Raw genomic sequence first — 15,903 nt, forward strand, 5'->3', positions numbered from 1 at the left:
GAGTGCTGTAGTGTAGTTGGTGGCGCACCTGTATTTTATGTTGCCAAGATAGCAATAAGCCAGAAATTTAACTGAACACACCTCATTTCCAGACCACCACTCCCATCAGTGTAGATATATTTACAAACACTGTTGCTATTTAAACTATGCAGGCAGAAGGCGTGAAAATAGACTGTTGGCAGGTTGTAATAGTGCTGGGCGATATGTGAAAAATCATATATCACGATATGGAATTTTTTTATATCACGATAACGAAATATATCTCATGATATGCCACATTTAAGTATGTTTTCAGTTATTCTTTGAAAAATATGACAAAATAATATCACTGCTTACTTTCATCCAACATTATTTCAAAGTGACATTTAACCAAACTTTCACAAATGAGAATTACTACCTTTTACTGCAGCAATATATGTATCAAATGAAAACAGCTGAATCAATGCGTCTCCATTGTTCAGCTCTCATGAGTTTAATAACATAAAGCATGACGTAAATCAGCGTGTTCACGCGTGGGTCCGTCAAAAAACGTAAAGCAGCGTCACGTCGCAAAACCACATTATGAAGCTTTTTTTGCGAAGATTACTTTATTATCACTTATATAAACCGAGTTTATGCAAAGTGACCACGCCAATACATTTCATCGTAGCCTACTTTATATATTAGCATGAATAATTGATGAAATTACTGTAGAAACGATCGGGATGATAGAAGGTAAGCAGCACGATAGACACTTTTCTATAATCCCCACGATATTTATCGTCATATCGCACAGCACTAGGGTATAAGATAGTAATGAGTATCGTAACATGGTTATAAAACCATCCAAACAGTTATCAGTTATTACACTTTTTGCACAGAAACCAAAGGGGATGGGTGTGATATGGGGGTCCACATTTCTACACCCCAGAGATCCACTTATACCACAGTGTCAGGTAAACTGGTGGACTAACTTCAAGACCCACTCAAATAAAGATTTGTTTCGTGAGCAGCTGCTTCAGCTGTGGGAGAGATTTATTTCAAGAAAGCTGAGGGGCTTTGGGGATTGGAGCACACACTCAACTTCTCTTGGCCAGTGCTTAGGGACAGAGAGTGAGACAGTTCGCTTTGATGAGAGCTAAGCATGTGCACACACACCCACACACACCCACACACACACACACACATATTACCTCAGCCAAACGGGAGTGCTTGTGGACATTCTCGCCCTTATGAACAGTGGGAGCCAGCTGCTGAAGGACACCACGGCTACTTGTCAAAGCACGGGTCAGACGGGCAAACTTCCCCCATCCTTTCAGAAAAAAGAAAGAGAATTTCAGCATTTACAGAGATTTAACCAAATAAAGAGAAATCTGCCTACAGACATTAAACTGTTTACAGTAGTGGACGGACATGTATATATACTTATCATGAACATGATAATGAGCAGTGATGGGAATTACGGCGGTGTTACTAACGCCGTTACTTTTTTCAGTAACGAGTAATCTAACTAATTTCTATGACTGTAACTATAACGCCGTTACCATTTCCCACACCCCGTTACTGCACGTTACTTTAGCCGCTCAATTAACTTTTTTTTAAACTTCGCGCATACACACAAAGGCACAAGTGTGCGTGTAATTCACAAGATACGTGCTTTAATCAATTAAGTGATTGGTGTGGTAGTGTTGTTCCAGGGCCTTCATTCGGTTTGTGTTGCGCATCTCTGTAGCTTTATCTCTTCCTATCATCACCATTTCACAGTTCCACAGCTTTACTCCAGGTAGGAATATTATAGGATATAAGAATAAATGATGCCCATTACATGTTTTTTAATTATTAGATATGTGTAGAATTTGTAGAGGTTAATGAGAGAATTGTTGGACAGGTCAAGTTCTGTTTTAATGACGTTAAGCTCTCTTTAGCTGCTCCGGTTTCTGCTGTTTTCTCTTTTCCTCCTTGGTGAAGCTGTTTGATCCAGCTGTTAAACTGTTATATTAATACCATTTTAACGCTCATTAGATTGTAGACGAATAACAAAAGTAATGCAATAGTTACTTTTACTGGTAACTAGTTACTTTTATAGTGGAGTAACTCCATTAGTAACTCAGTTACTTTTTTGGAGAAGTAACTAGAAACTATAACTAATTAGTTTTTCAAAGTAACGTGCCCAACACTGATAAAGACAATATTCTACAGTTTTAGTAACGATTTTTTTTGTGCCTGCCAAATTTGGGACCTAATTTCTGGCTTTGCCAATGATCAATAGTGAAAGATGGCTGAAATTAACCAAAAACATTACCCATCAGCCATCAGAGTGACGTAGCACCAATCACATTTTAGCCAGCTAGCTTAGTTTAGCTTAGCTTAGTCTGAGCGTTCTGTTACTCTAATTAATATGTGCTTTTGAAGTCTCTGCATTTCTCCATTCACACATAAATTATAATAATTCAGTTTTTCTCTGGTTAATTATATAATCTAAATGTACTAACAAGTCAGCACAAATCAAGAAAACTACCTAACTAGCTACAGAGAGTAACACATTTAGTTAAACATATAAAACGTGCAATAGCATATCAGCATAACGCCTGTATAACTCTGTACTTTAGCGTCGTGGCTTTACTGCTCTTTAATACCTGACTGATAGAATTTATACATAAGGTCCACTGAATTACAAGGCATTAGGTGTGAATTACAATTTTAGGTGTGCCTTATAGTGCAAAAAATACAGTATTATTTATTTATATTATTTATGTTTACTTGATGTCTACTATTTAAGTGTACAGCTTATAAAAACGAAGTTAATACAACGTATAGTTTCTTACATTTTTTTATTACACTAAGTAACTGTTACTTATTCAGACCAACATGGCCTGACCTGGACCTCTGCCCAAACAACTATGGTCCCATTGACTCACTGCGTAAATGCCTTGAGCAGATAAACAAATAGATGGGACACAACTTTCTGCAGTTGAATAAAGATAATAAAGAAATGATTTTATTTGGGAACAACAATGAAAAGCACAGACTAGCTGACTATCTGAATTTGAGAGGCCTCAATTCTGAAGAACTAGTGCATAACACTGGTGTACAAATGGACTCTGATCTCACTTTTAACAGTCATGTCAAAGCCGTCACCAAATCAGCGTTTTATCACCTCAAGAACACCAACGAGATGACAGATTTTCTGTCTAAAGCAGACCTGGAGAAACTAATACACGCCTTTATCTCTAGTAGGATTGATCACTTTAATGGACTCCTAACTGGACTCCCAAAAAAGACTAAATGCAGCAGCCAGAGTTCAGACTAGGAGTAAAAGAAGAGAGCACATCACCCCCATCCTTAAATCCCTGCACTGGATACCAGTATGTTAAAAAATAGACTTTAATGTACTATTACTGGTCTATAAATATCTTTATGGTGCAGGACCAGCATATTCATTTGATTTATGAGCCGAGCAGAACTCTCAGATCATCGTCAGTTAGTGCCGCCTAAGGTAAAAACTATACATGGAGAGGGAGCGTTTAAATGGAACCAGTTGACGGAGAGCATTAGAAGAGCCCCAACACTAGACACTTTTAAATCCAGGCTAAAAAACCTTCATGATTGAGGAGGCCTTTAGCTCAGCTTAAAACACTGCAGCTCCGCACACTTTTATTCTGTAACTGCACTTTTATTCTAATTCATTTTGTTAATGTCATGTTTTAATCATGTTTTATTTATGCTTTATTATTTTTTTATCTATTATATTTTTATTTCTATTTTTATTGTTATTCTCTTACATGTTTTTCAATTTGACTTCTCTTTGGAATTTCTAATGACAGGTGCTATATAAATAAACTTCCCTTGCCTGTTGTTTTTTAACAGAGGGCGATATTGGCCAGACTATCTTCCCATTACATGATAAAGCTCAGAGCTCATTGCAGTTCTTAGCCAGCATGAAATCACAGTTTGCATTAAAGAAAATGTTCAGCCATCACATAAAATAAAATTGAACACCTAAGGGAGCAGCCTGCAGTTAGAGTTAGTAGTGGGGGACATGCCCGCATATGCAAATAAACAATGCCAGTAACCAATAGGGAAGATGCATGGGTTACTATGGTTTTAAATTATTTAAGTAAAATCTACTAAGATACAGAAACTAAAATATACTTTTGTTTTAGCAATGTAAACACGCAGGCCACAGTCCAATATACCAACCTCTGAACCGCGAAAGAACTAGCGCTTAGCGTGGTTAGCGGCTAATGCTAATACTGTTCCAGGCTCTGTGCTGGAGAACTAAACTATAACTCCTGTATAACTCTGTACTTCAGTGCCGTGGGTTTACTGCTCAAATGCAATTAAACAATGCCAGTAACCAATAGGGATGATTATGTTTTTAGATTATTTAAGTAAAATCTACTAAGATACAGAAACTAAAATATACTTTAGTGCTTGCGAGTTACAAGCTGTGGATTAGCATTTAAACTGAATAGTATACTATATAAGTTCCTGAATTTGAAGTGAAAGTTAAATGTGTGGAAAGTTCTCCCACACCGTTCCTCTGCAGATGCTCAGTGGAGAACCTGCAAGGGTGGAATGTAGTTTACTTAAGTGTGTTTAGTTATAGAAGTTTTTCATACTAAATAAAAACTGTACTAGAATTTCGAGTGTTAGAGAGTTAGATCATTAGGATATTCTAAAGTAAGTAAAGTAATTGTCTAAAACAAATTACACATCAGCAGTTCAGGTGCGACTGCCAGGAGGGCTCTGTAACAGCCAAGGTCATCCGGACCAAACATGCCTACTGTCTGAATACAGAGTTCAACACTGGGGGCTTCTTTACTGGTTTAGCAGAGCGCACTGTAAAGCACACAGCCTCCGAAACACAATGGCATTTGGGAGTGAAAGCTGTAATCTTGGTAAAAGATGGAATTTTGGTCCTTAAAATCACTTGAATAAAGTTGTATGAATTGATTATCTTGGAGTCTACTGTTGTTTAGAATTGGCTCTTGGACATTTCAAAGATATTTTACAACGATCAGCACCACTGCATTAATAATCTGTGTGTATATCTGATGGATGTATGGGTATTTTTTGGACTGTTTTTTATCTGTGTTGATTATTGTTGGCCTGGTGTTGACGTACTAGGGGTGCAACAATACACAAAATTCCTGGTTCGGTTCACACCTCGCTATAAATAGTTTTGTACGATTCCAATACAGTGGATGAGAAAGAGGTGGGATTTCATTTGGTTAATTTATAAAAAATGTATTTGACTTGTGCAGCGTACAGAATTCTCTATGTACTGTTATTTATTTCCCCACTGAGGTAGTTAATACAGCCTGTACACAGCAAAAACAGGAGAGTTTAAATTTCAGAGTTAAACAGCTGGGAGTTCATTTTAACTCATTCAGATTTAAATGGTGTTCAGTGTTGGAGTTATTTGACAGAGTTGAATATTTCAGTGTTAATCCCACTAAACCCAATAAATACTGGCCAACTCCACAGAGATTTAATTAAACTCCGCCCAGTTAAACATGTTATTTGCATAATGGGTGTCCCCCCAGATCCTAACTTACCATCAGTGTGAAATCTTGCCCACCAGGGCTCCTTCCACTGGGTATTGTGTTATATTTTGTTTAATGGTTGTTTGTTTAGCCAATATATTGTAGGCTATAAGAGCAAGTTACTCTCCTTTGTACAGTAAATTGTGATAAAGTGTTGGTAATGCACTGAGAAATACAATAGAAAATTACACGCTAACCTGTCCTGAATATTAATTAAATAATAAAAAGTCATATTAATTGACTAATCTTCTTCTCGTTTATAATTTTTTTAACTATTTTCAGTGTTAGTGTAACAATTTAGGAAGTTAAAGAAATACAAATGTGAGTTAAAAAGGAACTCTGGTGTTAAGGTGTTAAAGGTTTAACTATTTTGAAAGTGTTGATTTAACTCCAAAGAGTGTGGAGCTGTAATAAACCCTGAAAAAGAGTTAAAATCAACTCTGTGGGAGTTAATTTAACAGTTTAATTAGTTTAATAATTAGTTTAATATAGGCTACATTTAAAGAAAGCCTAATCCAAGTTCTCCCAATAAATAGGAAAAGAGCTTAGATAGTAGGCACAGATGGCTGATATTCTGCATAGTCTCAGCTTTAGTAACCTTTTTTTTTTTACAATGTAACTCAAATATACCATATGTTGTGATATGCTTTCCTGTATGTTTAAACGAGTAATAAAAGAAAAGAAAAGGAAATGAAAGGTAAACCTCTCTTGTGTTTTGAAAATACTAAAAGAAATAATATGCATTTCAAATATTTCACAATATTTGGGAATAACATCTGGTATGCAAAAGCAAAATAAATCAAATACATGATTAAATAAAATGTGTGCATTCAGGAGCAATATAACACATTAGTCATCTCATCTCATCTCATCTCATTGTCAACCGCTTAATCCGTGAAGGGTCGCGGGGGGGGGGGGGGGGCTGGAGCCTATCCCAGCAGGCATCGGGCGGAAGGCAGGATACACCCTGGACAGGCCGCCAATCCATCGCAGGGCAGACGGACACAGACAGACAAACAGACACATTCACTCACACACTCACACCTAAGGGGCAATTTCAATCAAGTTCCAATTAGCCTGAACTAATCTGTCTTTGGACTGTGGGAGGAAACCGGAGGAACCCGGAGGAAACCCACGCAGACACGGGGAGAACGTGCAAACTCCACACAGAAAGACCCGGGTCGCCCCAGCCGGGAATCGAACCCAGGCCGTCTTGCTGTGAGGCGGAAGTGCTACCCACTGCGCCACTGTGCCGCCCTACATTAGTCATTATCCTAAAATTACAAAAATTTAAGGACACTTGGCACGACTGGATGAAACATATATGTACAATATGCAATATTCAACAGTGGTCACGCAGGACCAACCCGGAGGACTGCATCAGACACTGAGGAGCTGACCCAAGACCAAGTGGCAATTCATGTCTGGGTATACAGCCAGTCATACATACACACTAAGACAATTTAGACAATTCCAATTTACTTAAACTCCATGTTTTTGGACAGATAGGGACTTGAACCCAAGACCATGACCCCGCACCGTGCCCGGTTGTAATGAATACACGTACAGTTACACCACTAAAGTTATTTTTAACAGCATTTAATACGTATCCTTTCTTAATATCTCCATATAATAAATAACTGCCATATTGTCTGAAGTTTCTGCACAAACCTTTGGATGATTCGTCTTCAATGGGGTGCTTAAACGCAGTGATGTCGTTAAAGGTGCAAAGAAAGAGCACAACTTTGTCCTGCTCATTGCGGATGGGAGCGATCTTCACAAAGAACCACACAGGCATACCTGTTCGGGGTCAGGTAAACAGGACTGGGTAAGTAACAACACAGCATTTACACAGCAACATCATTACTTCACTGATATAGTGCTCTACTTACGGTTCTTTTTGTACATCAGAATTTCAAAGGAATTCATTTCGTAGTTCTCGAAGGTCTGGCGTACTTTCTCGCCCATCTCTTTGTCGGTGAGCTCACCGTACATGAAGCTGAGAGAGGAAAAACAGCGGGAACTTCTGAAGTGACAAACTGGCAATAGGCAATATTTCATTAAATTAGGCATAAAAATATAAGTCGCAGTCTGTGTAACACAGTGATGCATCTTTAATCAAACACTGTTAAACAAGTTAAACATGTTAGCATTGGCTTAGCACCCTACAGTGGTGTAACTGATTCTGACAGCTCAGGTGAGAGCTTAGGATTGTTCACACCTGTATAAGTCGTGAGGTATTATCTTAAAAGTAAATAAGATGCTAATGGCTAGTTTCAGGTGAGGCCTGATAGCACACCTAGAGCCACAGTGTCATGTGTGACGCTGTTGGGAAAACGTTATAGAAGGCTTAATTAATACCACCCACAGTGGACAGTGCAGTGCAGTGGGGGGTTATGATTGTGACCGGCAACTTCTGGCTAGAACTGTCCAGATAAAGAGATGAGCTACATTTAATGAAGAAGACCCCACACACATATCCCACAGGTCAGTGCAGTGTTCTTTAGTGTTCTTTATCTGTTTAGAATGATGTTAATTAACACTAAAACACTGAAGAATAGAACTATCCTTTAATAAAAATGTTTTTTAAGAACAGCTGCACACAACGCTGCAAGTCAAACGCGGACAAGTGAAGGAGATCACGTGATTATAACATTCTAACTGGTGCAACTTTCTTTAAACAGTTTAACTTATTAGTTTTTACACATCACATCAGAGAGATTAATCTGAGAAACACATAAACATAAACTTTAATTTTCACCAAAATTATGAGTGCAAGAAAGAGAGAGAGAGAAAAAGAGATTTATCAGTTCATCCTGCCGCGTGGGGTGTTCAGGTTCACGAAAACGAAGGGTATTCTATCAGTAATTTCAGTTCGTTTTAGTTATTTTTTTACACAATACAGTTCCAGTTATTTACGTTTTTTTACTTTTACTTACCGTTTTTTTTTGTTTCAGTTAACAAAAATGTTTTTTCACTTTCAGTTTTAGTTATTTCGTTCGTTTTCATTAACGATAATATTTGGTTATTTAGCTACATTGTGATTATCACGCTAGAGCTTTATATAAAATAAAAATATAATTAAAAAACAGATGCCTACATCTCAGACTATTTTCTGGAGCCCGACCCGACCCGGCCCGAGAAATGAGGTGAGAAATCCCATAAATGTCCCATGACATTTAGTATGTCTGTGTATAATAATTCACTCTTACTATGTGTGTGTGTGTGTGTGTGAGAAATAGAGAGAGAGAGAGAGAAAGAGAGAGAGAGAATAAACACACTGGGATTTAGCTGGGATTTAGAGTCAATAGGGTTAAGAACCTGCAGGTGCTGCTCTTCTGCATGACCTCAGCTCGATGATAACCAGAGAGCTTGCAGAATCCATCATTACTGTACACAATGGGCCAGTCCACAATCTGGGCATTCCCCAACACAAAATTTGTATCTGGAATATAATAAACAGGGTGAGTTATCCAGAATATCTGAACAGGTTTATACTGTTTCTGAATGTAATAAAAAAATATGTGTACTTGTTACAAATACTAACTATTTTTTGAGTATTTAGTATGTAATATAGATAAAAGTGTAAAAGTTAAGTACACTAAAAATCTCCATCATACATACTTAGAACCTGTTTCAGAGTGTGGTAATGATAGACAGTATAATTAAGCGCAGCAGACAGCTGGAGGTCCGCTGATGTTTTCTTTAATGCAGAATTAACAACATATACGAAGTGTAAAACATTATTATTATCATATCTAAAAGAAAAGGGAAGGGAAATTAATGAACAGAAAAATGCTTTATCACTTCCTGTTAGTACAAAGCAGGTTAGTGTGATAATATTTTGTGTATAATCCTGCCAAACACACATTATTAAGATATATTATAGAATATATACCTTATTGTATTAGTAATTATTAAGTAATTAAGATGCAGGATAAGTGAATGAATGTATATCTTGATCACAATATATAGATATATGCAGGTTATAGCTTACACAAGACAATGGCAAATACGGTACAGGTCAAAAGTTAAAATACACTTTCTTATTCAACTGTAAAAAAGTGTAAGCCCTCCACATGAATCCCCTGATCTAAAACTGATCATATATATATATATATATATATGATCATATATATATATGATTAAAGTGACATATTATGGCACATACAGCAACTGTACTTTTTCATCTATATTAATGCTATGGCAACTATATACACATTATTAGTTGCCATAGCATTAATATAGATGAAAAAGTACAGTTGCTTTATGTGCCATAATATGTTTTGGACAAGGACAAAACATGTATAACAGGGAATACAACGAATGAAAGGGTAAAAAGGGTGTTTTAGAGCCACTAAACTACATTATCTACAAACAGAAGAGTCACAACAGAAACAGAGAAGTGGGATGGTGGGAAATGTAAGGAAAACATTACAGCACTTCAGAACGGTATACCTGTCTGTCTATGAGATAATGTCCAAACTGAAAAGTTAAAAAAAGAAAAGATGATTAAAGTGATGAAGACAATGCATCGTTTGGGAACAGAGAAAGAGGAACACAGTGGATCACAGTGGGCTGTTTGTGTTCGACCATCGTAAGATATCCTATCAGTTTATACTGGTAAAAACTGCAAAAACTTTCGTACTAGTAAGAACTCTCATTTCAGAGGTAGGCTACCACATGATTACTCTAATAACAGTATTAGCTCTATATAGCTCTATATAGGTCTCTAAACCTAACCGTAATCAGAAATAAAGTTATATTACCAGGATCACATATATTTAATGTAATTCTGAATAGCTTTATGTTACCAGTGGTTTACAAGCAATCTTTCCCTATGTGCCCTTTAGTTCCCGAGCTTAGCAGTTTTAGTGCCATCCTACACCAATCAATCAGGACTATAAGAGCAATTACACACTAAGAAAAGTAAGTACAGATTTGTACCTAAAAAAGTACAAAGCTTGTCGCTGGGGCTGTACCTTATTTTGAGGTACAAAAAAGTACCTTTCAGTGAAAGTCCTTTTTTGTACCCTTGTTTTTTTTTGCCAGTAAAGATTATAAAGATTGTAAACATTATCATCAACTGAATATGTGTCAAGAACTTGATGATCCAAAATTGTCTGGCTTTCAAATGAAAAATGTGCAATTAAAATATATATTGTTTATTAGTACAGTGATACATAATACTGAATGTACCTTTTGGCTGGTTAAATGGTACAAATCTGTACTTATTGCTGTTAAGAATGATTTTGTACTTCAGAGAGAACAAATCTGACCCTGTAAAGACCAATAATGTACCTTTGAGGGTACAATTATAAAGAATGTACTTTTGAGTACAAAAAAGTACTTATATCGTACCTCTGTTTTTTAGAGTGTATAATACATAAGAATTCAGGCCAATAAATAAATCAAAATACCATATGGAGCTCAAAAGCTGACATTAAGTATTTGAATGTGAATTTTGTCTATTTAAATTAAATTTACCTGACTATAACAGTATTGAGACTATTATAAAATAGAGTGCATGTTTGTGTTTCCCAGTGAAGAGAATATTAAAAAAAGAAAAAAATAGAAATTGACCTGACTTTTGATTAATTGGAAATAATAATATTGCAATTAATACATTTTATTTGAATGTGTGTGTTTTGAACTTGTGAGGTGGTAAAATTTAATGTTAAAAAAAAACTTTAAAATAACTATATAAAAAACTTCTATGAATGCTAAATCTATAAATTCAATTATATGTACTGGATGAGTTGATGATATTTCTAAGTTGTTGTTTTATCAAATAGATATTAATTAATGTATTTGTTGTTGTTTTTTCAACACCAAATGTCAACACTGTACAAGTTCAAACTAAAAGACACATTGTTTATACTGAAATGATTGTACTAATTATTATAACTTATCTTTATGTAAATTTGACTCATATACAGAGTGATGATGATATTTTAAAGAGGAGACTGATGTCAGCTGTTGAGCTCTATACCTGCTCCCTGTAATGTGAACAGAGGCTGCGGCTGCTGCTCTTACCGTTGGATCTTCTAACGATGTTCTCGAGGAAAGTGTTCTGTGGGGCTACAAGTCCTCTGCGCCCCCCGGCCATCCCGGCTGCTCGGGCGGTGTGGGAGCGGGTGCGGGATGCGGGAGCGGGTGCGGGAGCGGCGGCTCGGCGGGGTGGAGATGTGCGGTGTCCGGTCTCGGTCTGAAGGCTACATGCTGAGTTCTGCCGTGAGGACGGAAAAACAGCACCGCCAGCATCATGCGCTGAGAGCGCGCTCCATCCCGGAGCCCCGCGTGCACGCGCGCGTGTAGCTCAGAGCAGCGCGGAAAACCGCCGGTGATGAATTACCGCCCCACTGCCACTGCTCACAGCAGCGGGACAGCGCCACCTGCCGGGGCTATAACGAACCTTCATATATACCCTTATATATTCACAAAATACAATTAAATATAAAAAAAATGTAGATCACTTTTTAACATTTTCCTTTAGTTAGTTCATATTACATAAATATACCTATATATTATATAGGTATAAGTTAAAGTTCAAACACACTTTTAATTCAGTCTTTTTCATTATCTTAAAATGTTCTGCATTGTAGATTAATACTAAAATCATCCAAACTATGAAGAAAAAACATATGGAATAATTTAGTAAACAAGAAGCCGGGTGGGAACAGTAGATGGCGCTCTCTCCCCATATCATTCCTAGAGGGATGTCTGCAGCACAGGGCATCTGTGAGCTGATGTATCAGAACCAAGTCGCTGCCCTCTCCTCCGAGTGTTAGCGCTGTGATGCTGCTCGGTAATGCTGCGTCAGCAGCAGCTTGAAAAGAAGTGGTGGCTGACTTCACGTGTATCAGAGATAGCATGTGTTAGTCTTCACCCTCCTGGAGTGTTGGAGCATCACTAGTGATAGAGAGAGTCCTAATGAGTGGGGTGGGTAATTGGCTGTGTAAATTGAAAATGGGAAAAATTAGAAACAAAAAAACGAGAAGTGTTAAACAACCAGAATCAGCTTTTTTCTCAGTCAGTTTTATAAGGTAGAGACACCTGGAATTCAGGTTTTCAGTTAACAAGTTAACTTTAAGTTAAGTTTTAGTTCAGTTAACTCGTCAAGAGTTAAATACTAGAATTTCTTGTCCTCTTAATGTGTTTGAGAGCATCAGCTCTAAAGTTGTAAAAAGTTAGAGTTACAGATATACAGTGAATAGCTCTATTTGAGTGATGTCATGTAATGTAAAGTCACAACAATAGACAAACAGTCTGCTTAAACTAATACCACACAAAATATTATAGGTTTGCATGTTTTTATTGAACACATCATGTTAACTTTCACAGTGCAGGGTGGAAAAAGTATATGAACCTTTGTATTTAATAACTGGTTGATTCTCCTTTGGCAGCAAAAACCTCAACCAAACGTTTCCTGTAGCTGCAGATCAGACCTGCAGAACGGTCAGAAGGAATTCTGGATCATTCCTCTTCACTAAACTGTTTCAGTTCAGCTATAATATTATGGGATATCTGGTGTGAATCTCTCTCTTGAGGTCATGATGCCACAGCATCTCAAATGGGTTCAGGAGGTCAGGACTCTCCAGAAGGCATATATTTTTTTTGGTTGTTGGTTTACTTCTATGTTTTGGGTCGTTGTCCTGTTGCATCATCCATCCTCTGTTGAGCTTTAGTTCAGCTTGTTACACTAAAAAGACATCTTTCCTATTGCCCCCTGACACAATTTGTTTGCATGATAACATGGCTCTTTAAACTCTTCTCTAGCTCTCGTGGACAAGATTACATACTGATGGTAAGTGAGGCTTGGTGGGACATGCCTATTATGCAAATAAATGATCCCAGAAGCCCACAGGAAAGTTTTTGGACAAAAATATAACAAGATGTAAAAAGTTAGCTTTCCACAGTACCAGTGTCCCTTATTAAGCACCCAATCACCCACACTCATTGCTATTTGCAGTTAGTTACTGCAATTAGAAAACTCCCACACGGGGGCGCTGTAAATATAGCAATGTGTTTGATTGAAACAGTACTTTGCTATTAGAATGTTCATGCAAAACTGCATCAGTGTGTTGTAGTGTGGATGACTGCTTCCAGAGTGTTATATATCTATATAATAGCTACACTAAGGATTTAATCCATACTGTGAGTTTATTTTGTACTCTGTAAACTGAACTGGCATGATAATAACTGCTTATGCATGCACTTTAAAAGGTTTCTTGTTATAGTAAGTTAACAGCAAAATAGTTGCCAATGCAAGATTGTAAACTTAAAGATCACGATACCACTTTAAAATAAGACTACCTTTATAAAGGATTTATGAATGGTTTATAAAGGGGTTTATTAATGGTTATTAATTAGGTTGCAAATACTTTAAAACTCATAAATAACAATTGATAAATAGAAGAAATGGCAACAGTGAGCTGAACATTTGCAAAATAGTAATTCCACACTCATTTCTACTGTCAAACCTCAGATCTTTCTAGATACTGATTTTACTTTGTGTTTTCGATCAATCAGCATTAAACCTGTCACATTAATATATCTGTAAATATGTTTACCTATTTACTATAAATAAAATGACTAAGTTGAAATAAATGACTAAGCAAACAACAAATCAATGTTATGTTTTCAATTGATGTGTTGTAACTGCTTATCAATGGTTTTAAGGCATTTACAACCTAAACAATAAAACTTAATAATCTACGTTATAAATAATTTTTAAACCCTTTATAAGGGTAGTCTTATTTTAAAGTGGTACTAAGATCACAGCATATAACTGAATAATAAGAATATCAATTTACTCAATTTAAACAAATTTTAGTGTAGTAAAGCTTTTTAGGGTTTTGGCATAAATACATATATTATAATACTATAATTAAGCTTTACAATCACCATACATACTTTAAATAATTGGGATCTTCAATTAAAAAAAATCACTGTAGATGAACTTGCTCTTACGGCCTGCAACACTGTGGATAGGGGGGTCAACCACCATAAACACCGTAACTGAACACCCAACCAAGGAAGCACTGGAAGTCAAGAGACACACCCATTATGCAAATATAGGATGTCAGGGTCCATAATGATTAATTAAGCTAGGTAATATTTACTCAGTATATGGGGTGAAATCTACTCAAACAATGCAAGAGCACTTTTTTGGTTTATTTATTGTGTAGATTCTATATTTGTATATGTTACATTTTACAGTCTATAATTGGGTAAAGTTAAGGAAGCTTCTGCATGTGGTATATATATATATATATATATATATATATATATATATATATATTATATATATATATATATATATATATATATATATATATATATATATATATATATATATATATATATATATATTATATTATATTATATTGTTAATTACTGCCATCAGAGTTTCAGCAATATGTGTATTTTTGTGTTATTCTTTATTCTATATTAAATTTTTTGCACAATTATTTTCTTCTGTTTTTGTCTGTTATGTGTATTTCGCTGTACTGTAGTACTCTGTACTATACAAAGTCAAGTCAAAGTCAAAGTGGTTTTTATTGTCATTTCAGCTATATACAGAGTACACAGTGATACACATGATAATACAGCCACATGTCTATCTATCTAACATCCAGAGTAGCCCAAGGTATGTGATGTAACAGAGTGTAAACCTAATAGTTCATGTATTGTAAGCGTGTAAATGTGCCTGCTTTACTACCTATATAAATATTTTATTTCTCAGGTGGTGAACAGGGCTCTGTATTGAGTTCAGCAGTAGGTTAGTGGTCAGTGTAACATTTTGCAGTTTGATTTTCTGACCAAATCAAGCTAAATTCGAAAATAGAAAAGTGGGTATAAAACTTAAGCATTCATTTTTTTCATTCAGTATAGTAAAGAAAAAATGGGCTTTCCTTCAAATGTTCAATTATCTAGTTTTTCATTTTAGCTTTTCACAAACAGATTTAAAAAAAAGTTAAACCTTCTCTTATTTTTTAGATGTGTTTATTTTTGTATCTTCTAACACAAATCTGATGGTATAATCCAATTTGCAAAATGACAAAATGAAAAAATCTGAAAAGAATTAATGAAAATATGAATTTTTCATTTTTCCTAAAATTTTGATTTTGAGGGGCAGAAATTAAATCTAAAACTGGAAAAAATGCTGAAAACCTATTTCTTGTACACTGCACATTTAAAAAAACTGTAACATTTAGCAGTTAAATTTTCTGATTGTATCAATCTAAATTCGAAAATAGAAAAATGTGTATACAACTTAATCATTCATTTTTTTTCATTCAGTATGGTAAAGAAAAAATGGGTTTTCAACCAAATTTGTCAAATTTTGTACCTTGTAACACAAATTTGATGG

The 15,903-nt window shown here is 35.8% G+C and overlaps 1 protein-coding gene across 2 annotated transcripts in view; it reads right to left on the reverse strand.

The window, feature by feature from the left end:
• The window catches only part of kcnh1b (potassium voltage-gated channel, subfamily H (eag-related), member 1b), an 82,071-nt gene extending 70,201 nt beyond the window's left edge, over positions 1 to 11,870 (reverse strand). Inside the window, exons 1-6 of one of the 2 annotated variants that reach the window (XM_022670127.2) lie at positions 11,565 to 11,870; positions 9,987 to 10,013; positions 8,850 to 8,973; positions 7,421 to 7,527; positions 7,200 to 7,328; positions 1,173 to 1,291 (exon numbers count right to left, since the gene is read on the reverse strand). In XM_022670127.2, coding sequence (XP_022525848.2) covers positions 1,173 to 1,291; positions 7,200 to 7,328; positions 7,421 to 7,527; positions 8,850 to 8,973; positions 9,987 to 10,013; positions 11,565 to 11,637 — 579 coding nt within the window. In that variant the 5' untranslated portion in view covers positions 11,638 to 11,870. The remainder of the gene's footprint in view (positions 1 to 1,172; positions 1,292 to 7,199; positions 7,329 to 7,420; positions 7,528 to 8,849; positions 8,974 to 9,986; positions 10,014 to 11,564) is intronic. The other variant, XM_049465676.1, reaches the window with a different exon arrangement.
• Between the last annotated feature and the right edge of the window lie 4,033 nt (positions 11,871 to 15,903).

Source organism: Astyanax mexicanus, chromosome 16 (assembly GCF_023375975.1).
Source record: "Astyanax mexicanus isolate ESR-SI-001 chromosome 16, AstMex3_surface, whole genome shotgun sequence".
NCBI lineage: Eukaryota > Metazoa > Chordata > Actinopteri > Characiformes > Acestrorhamphidae > Astyanax > Astyanax mexicanus.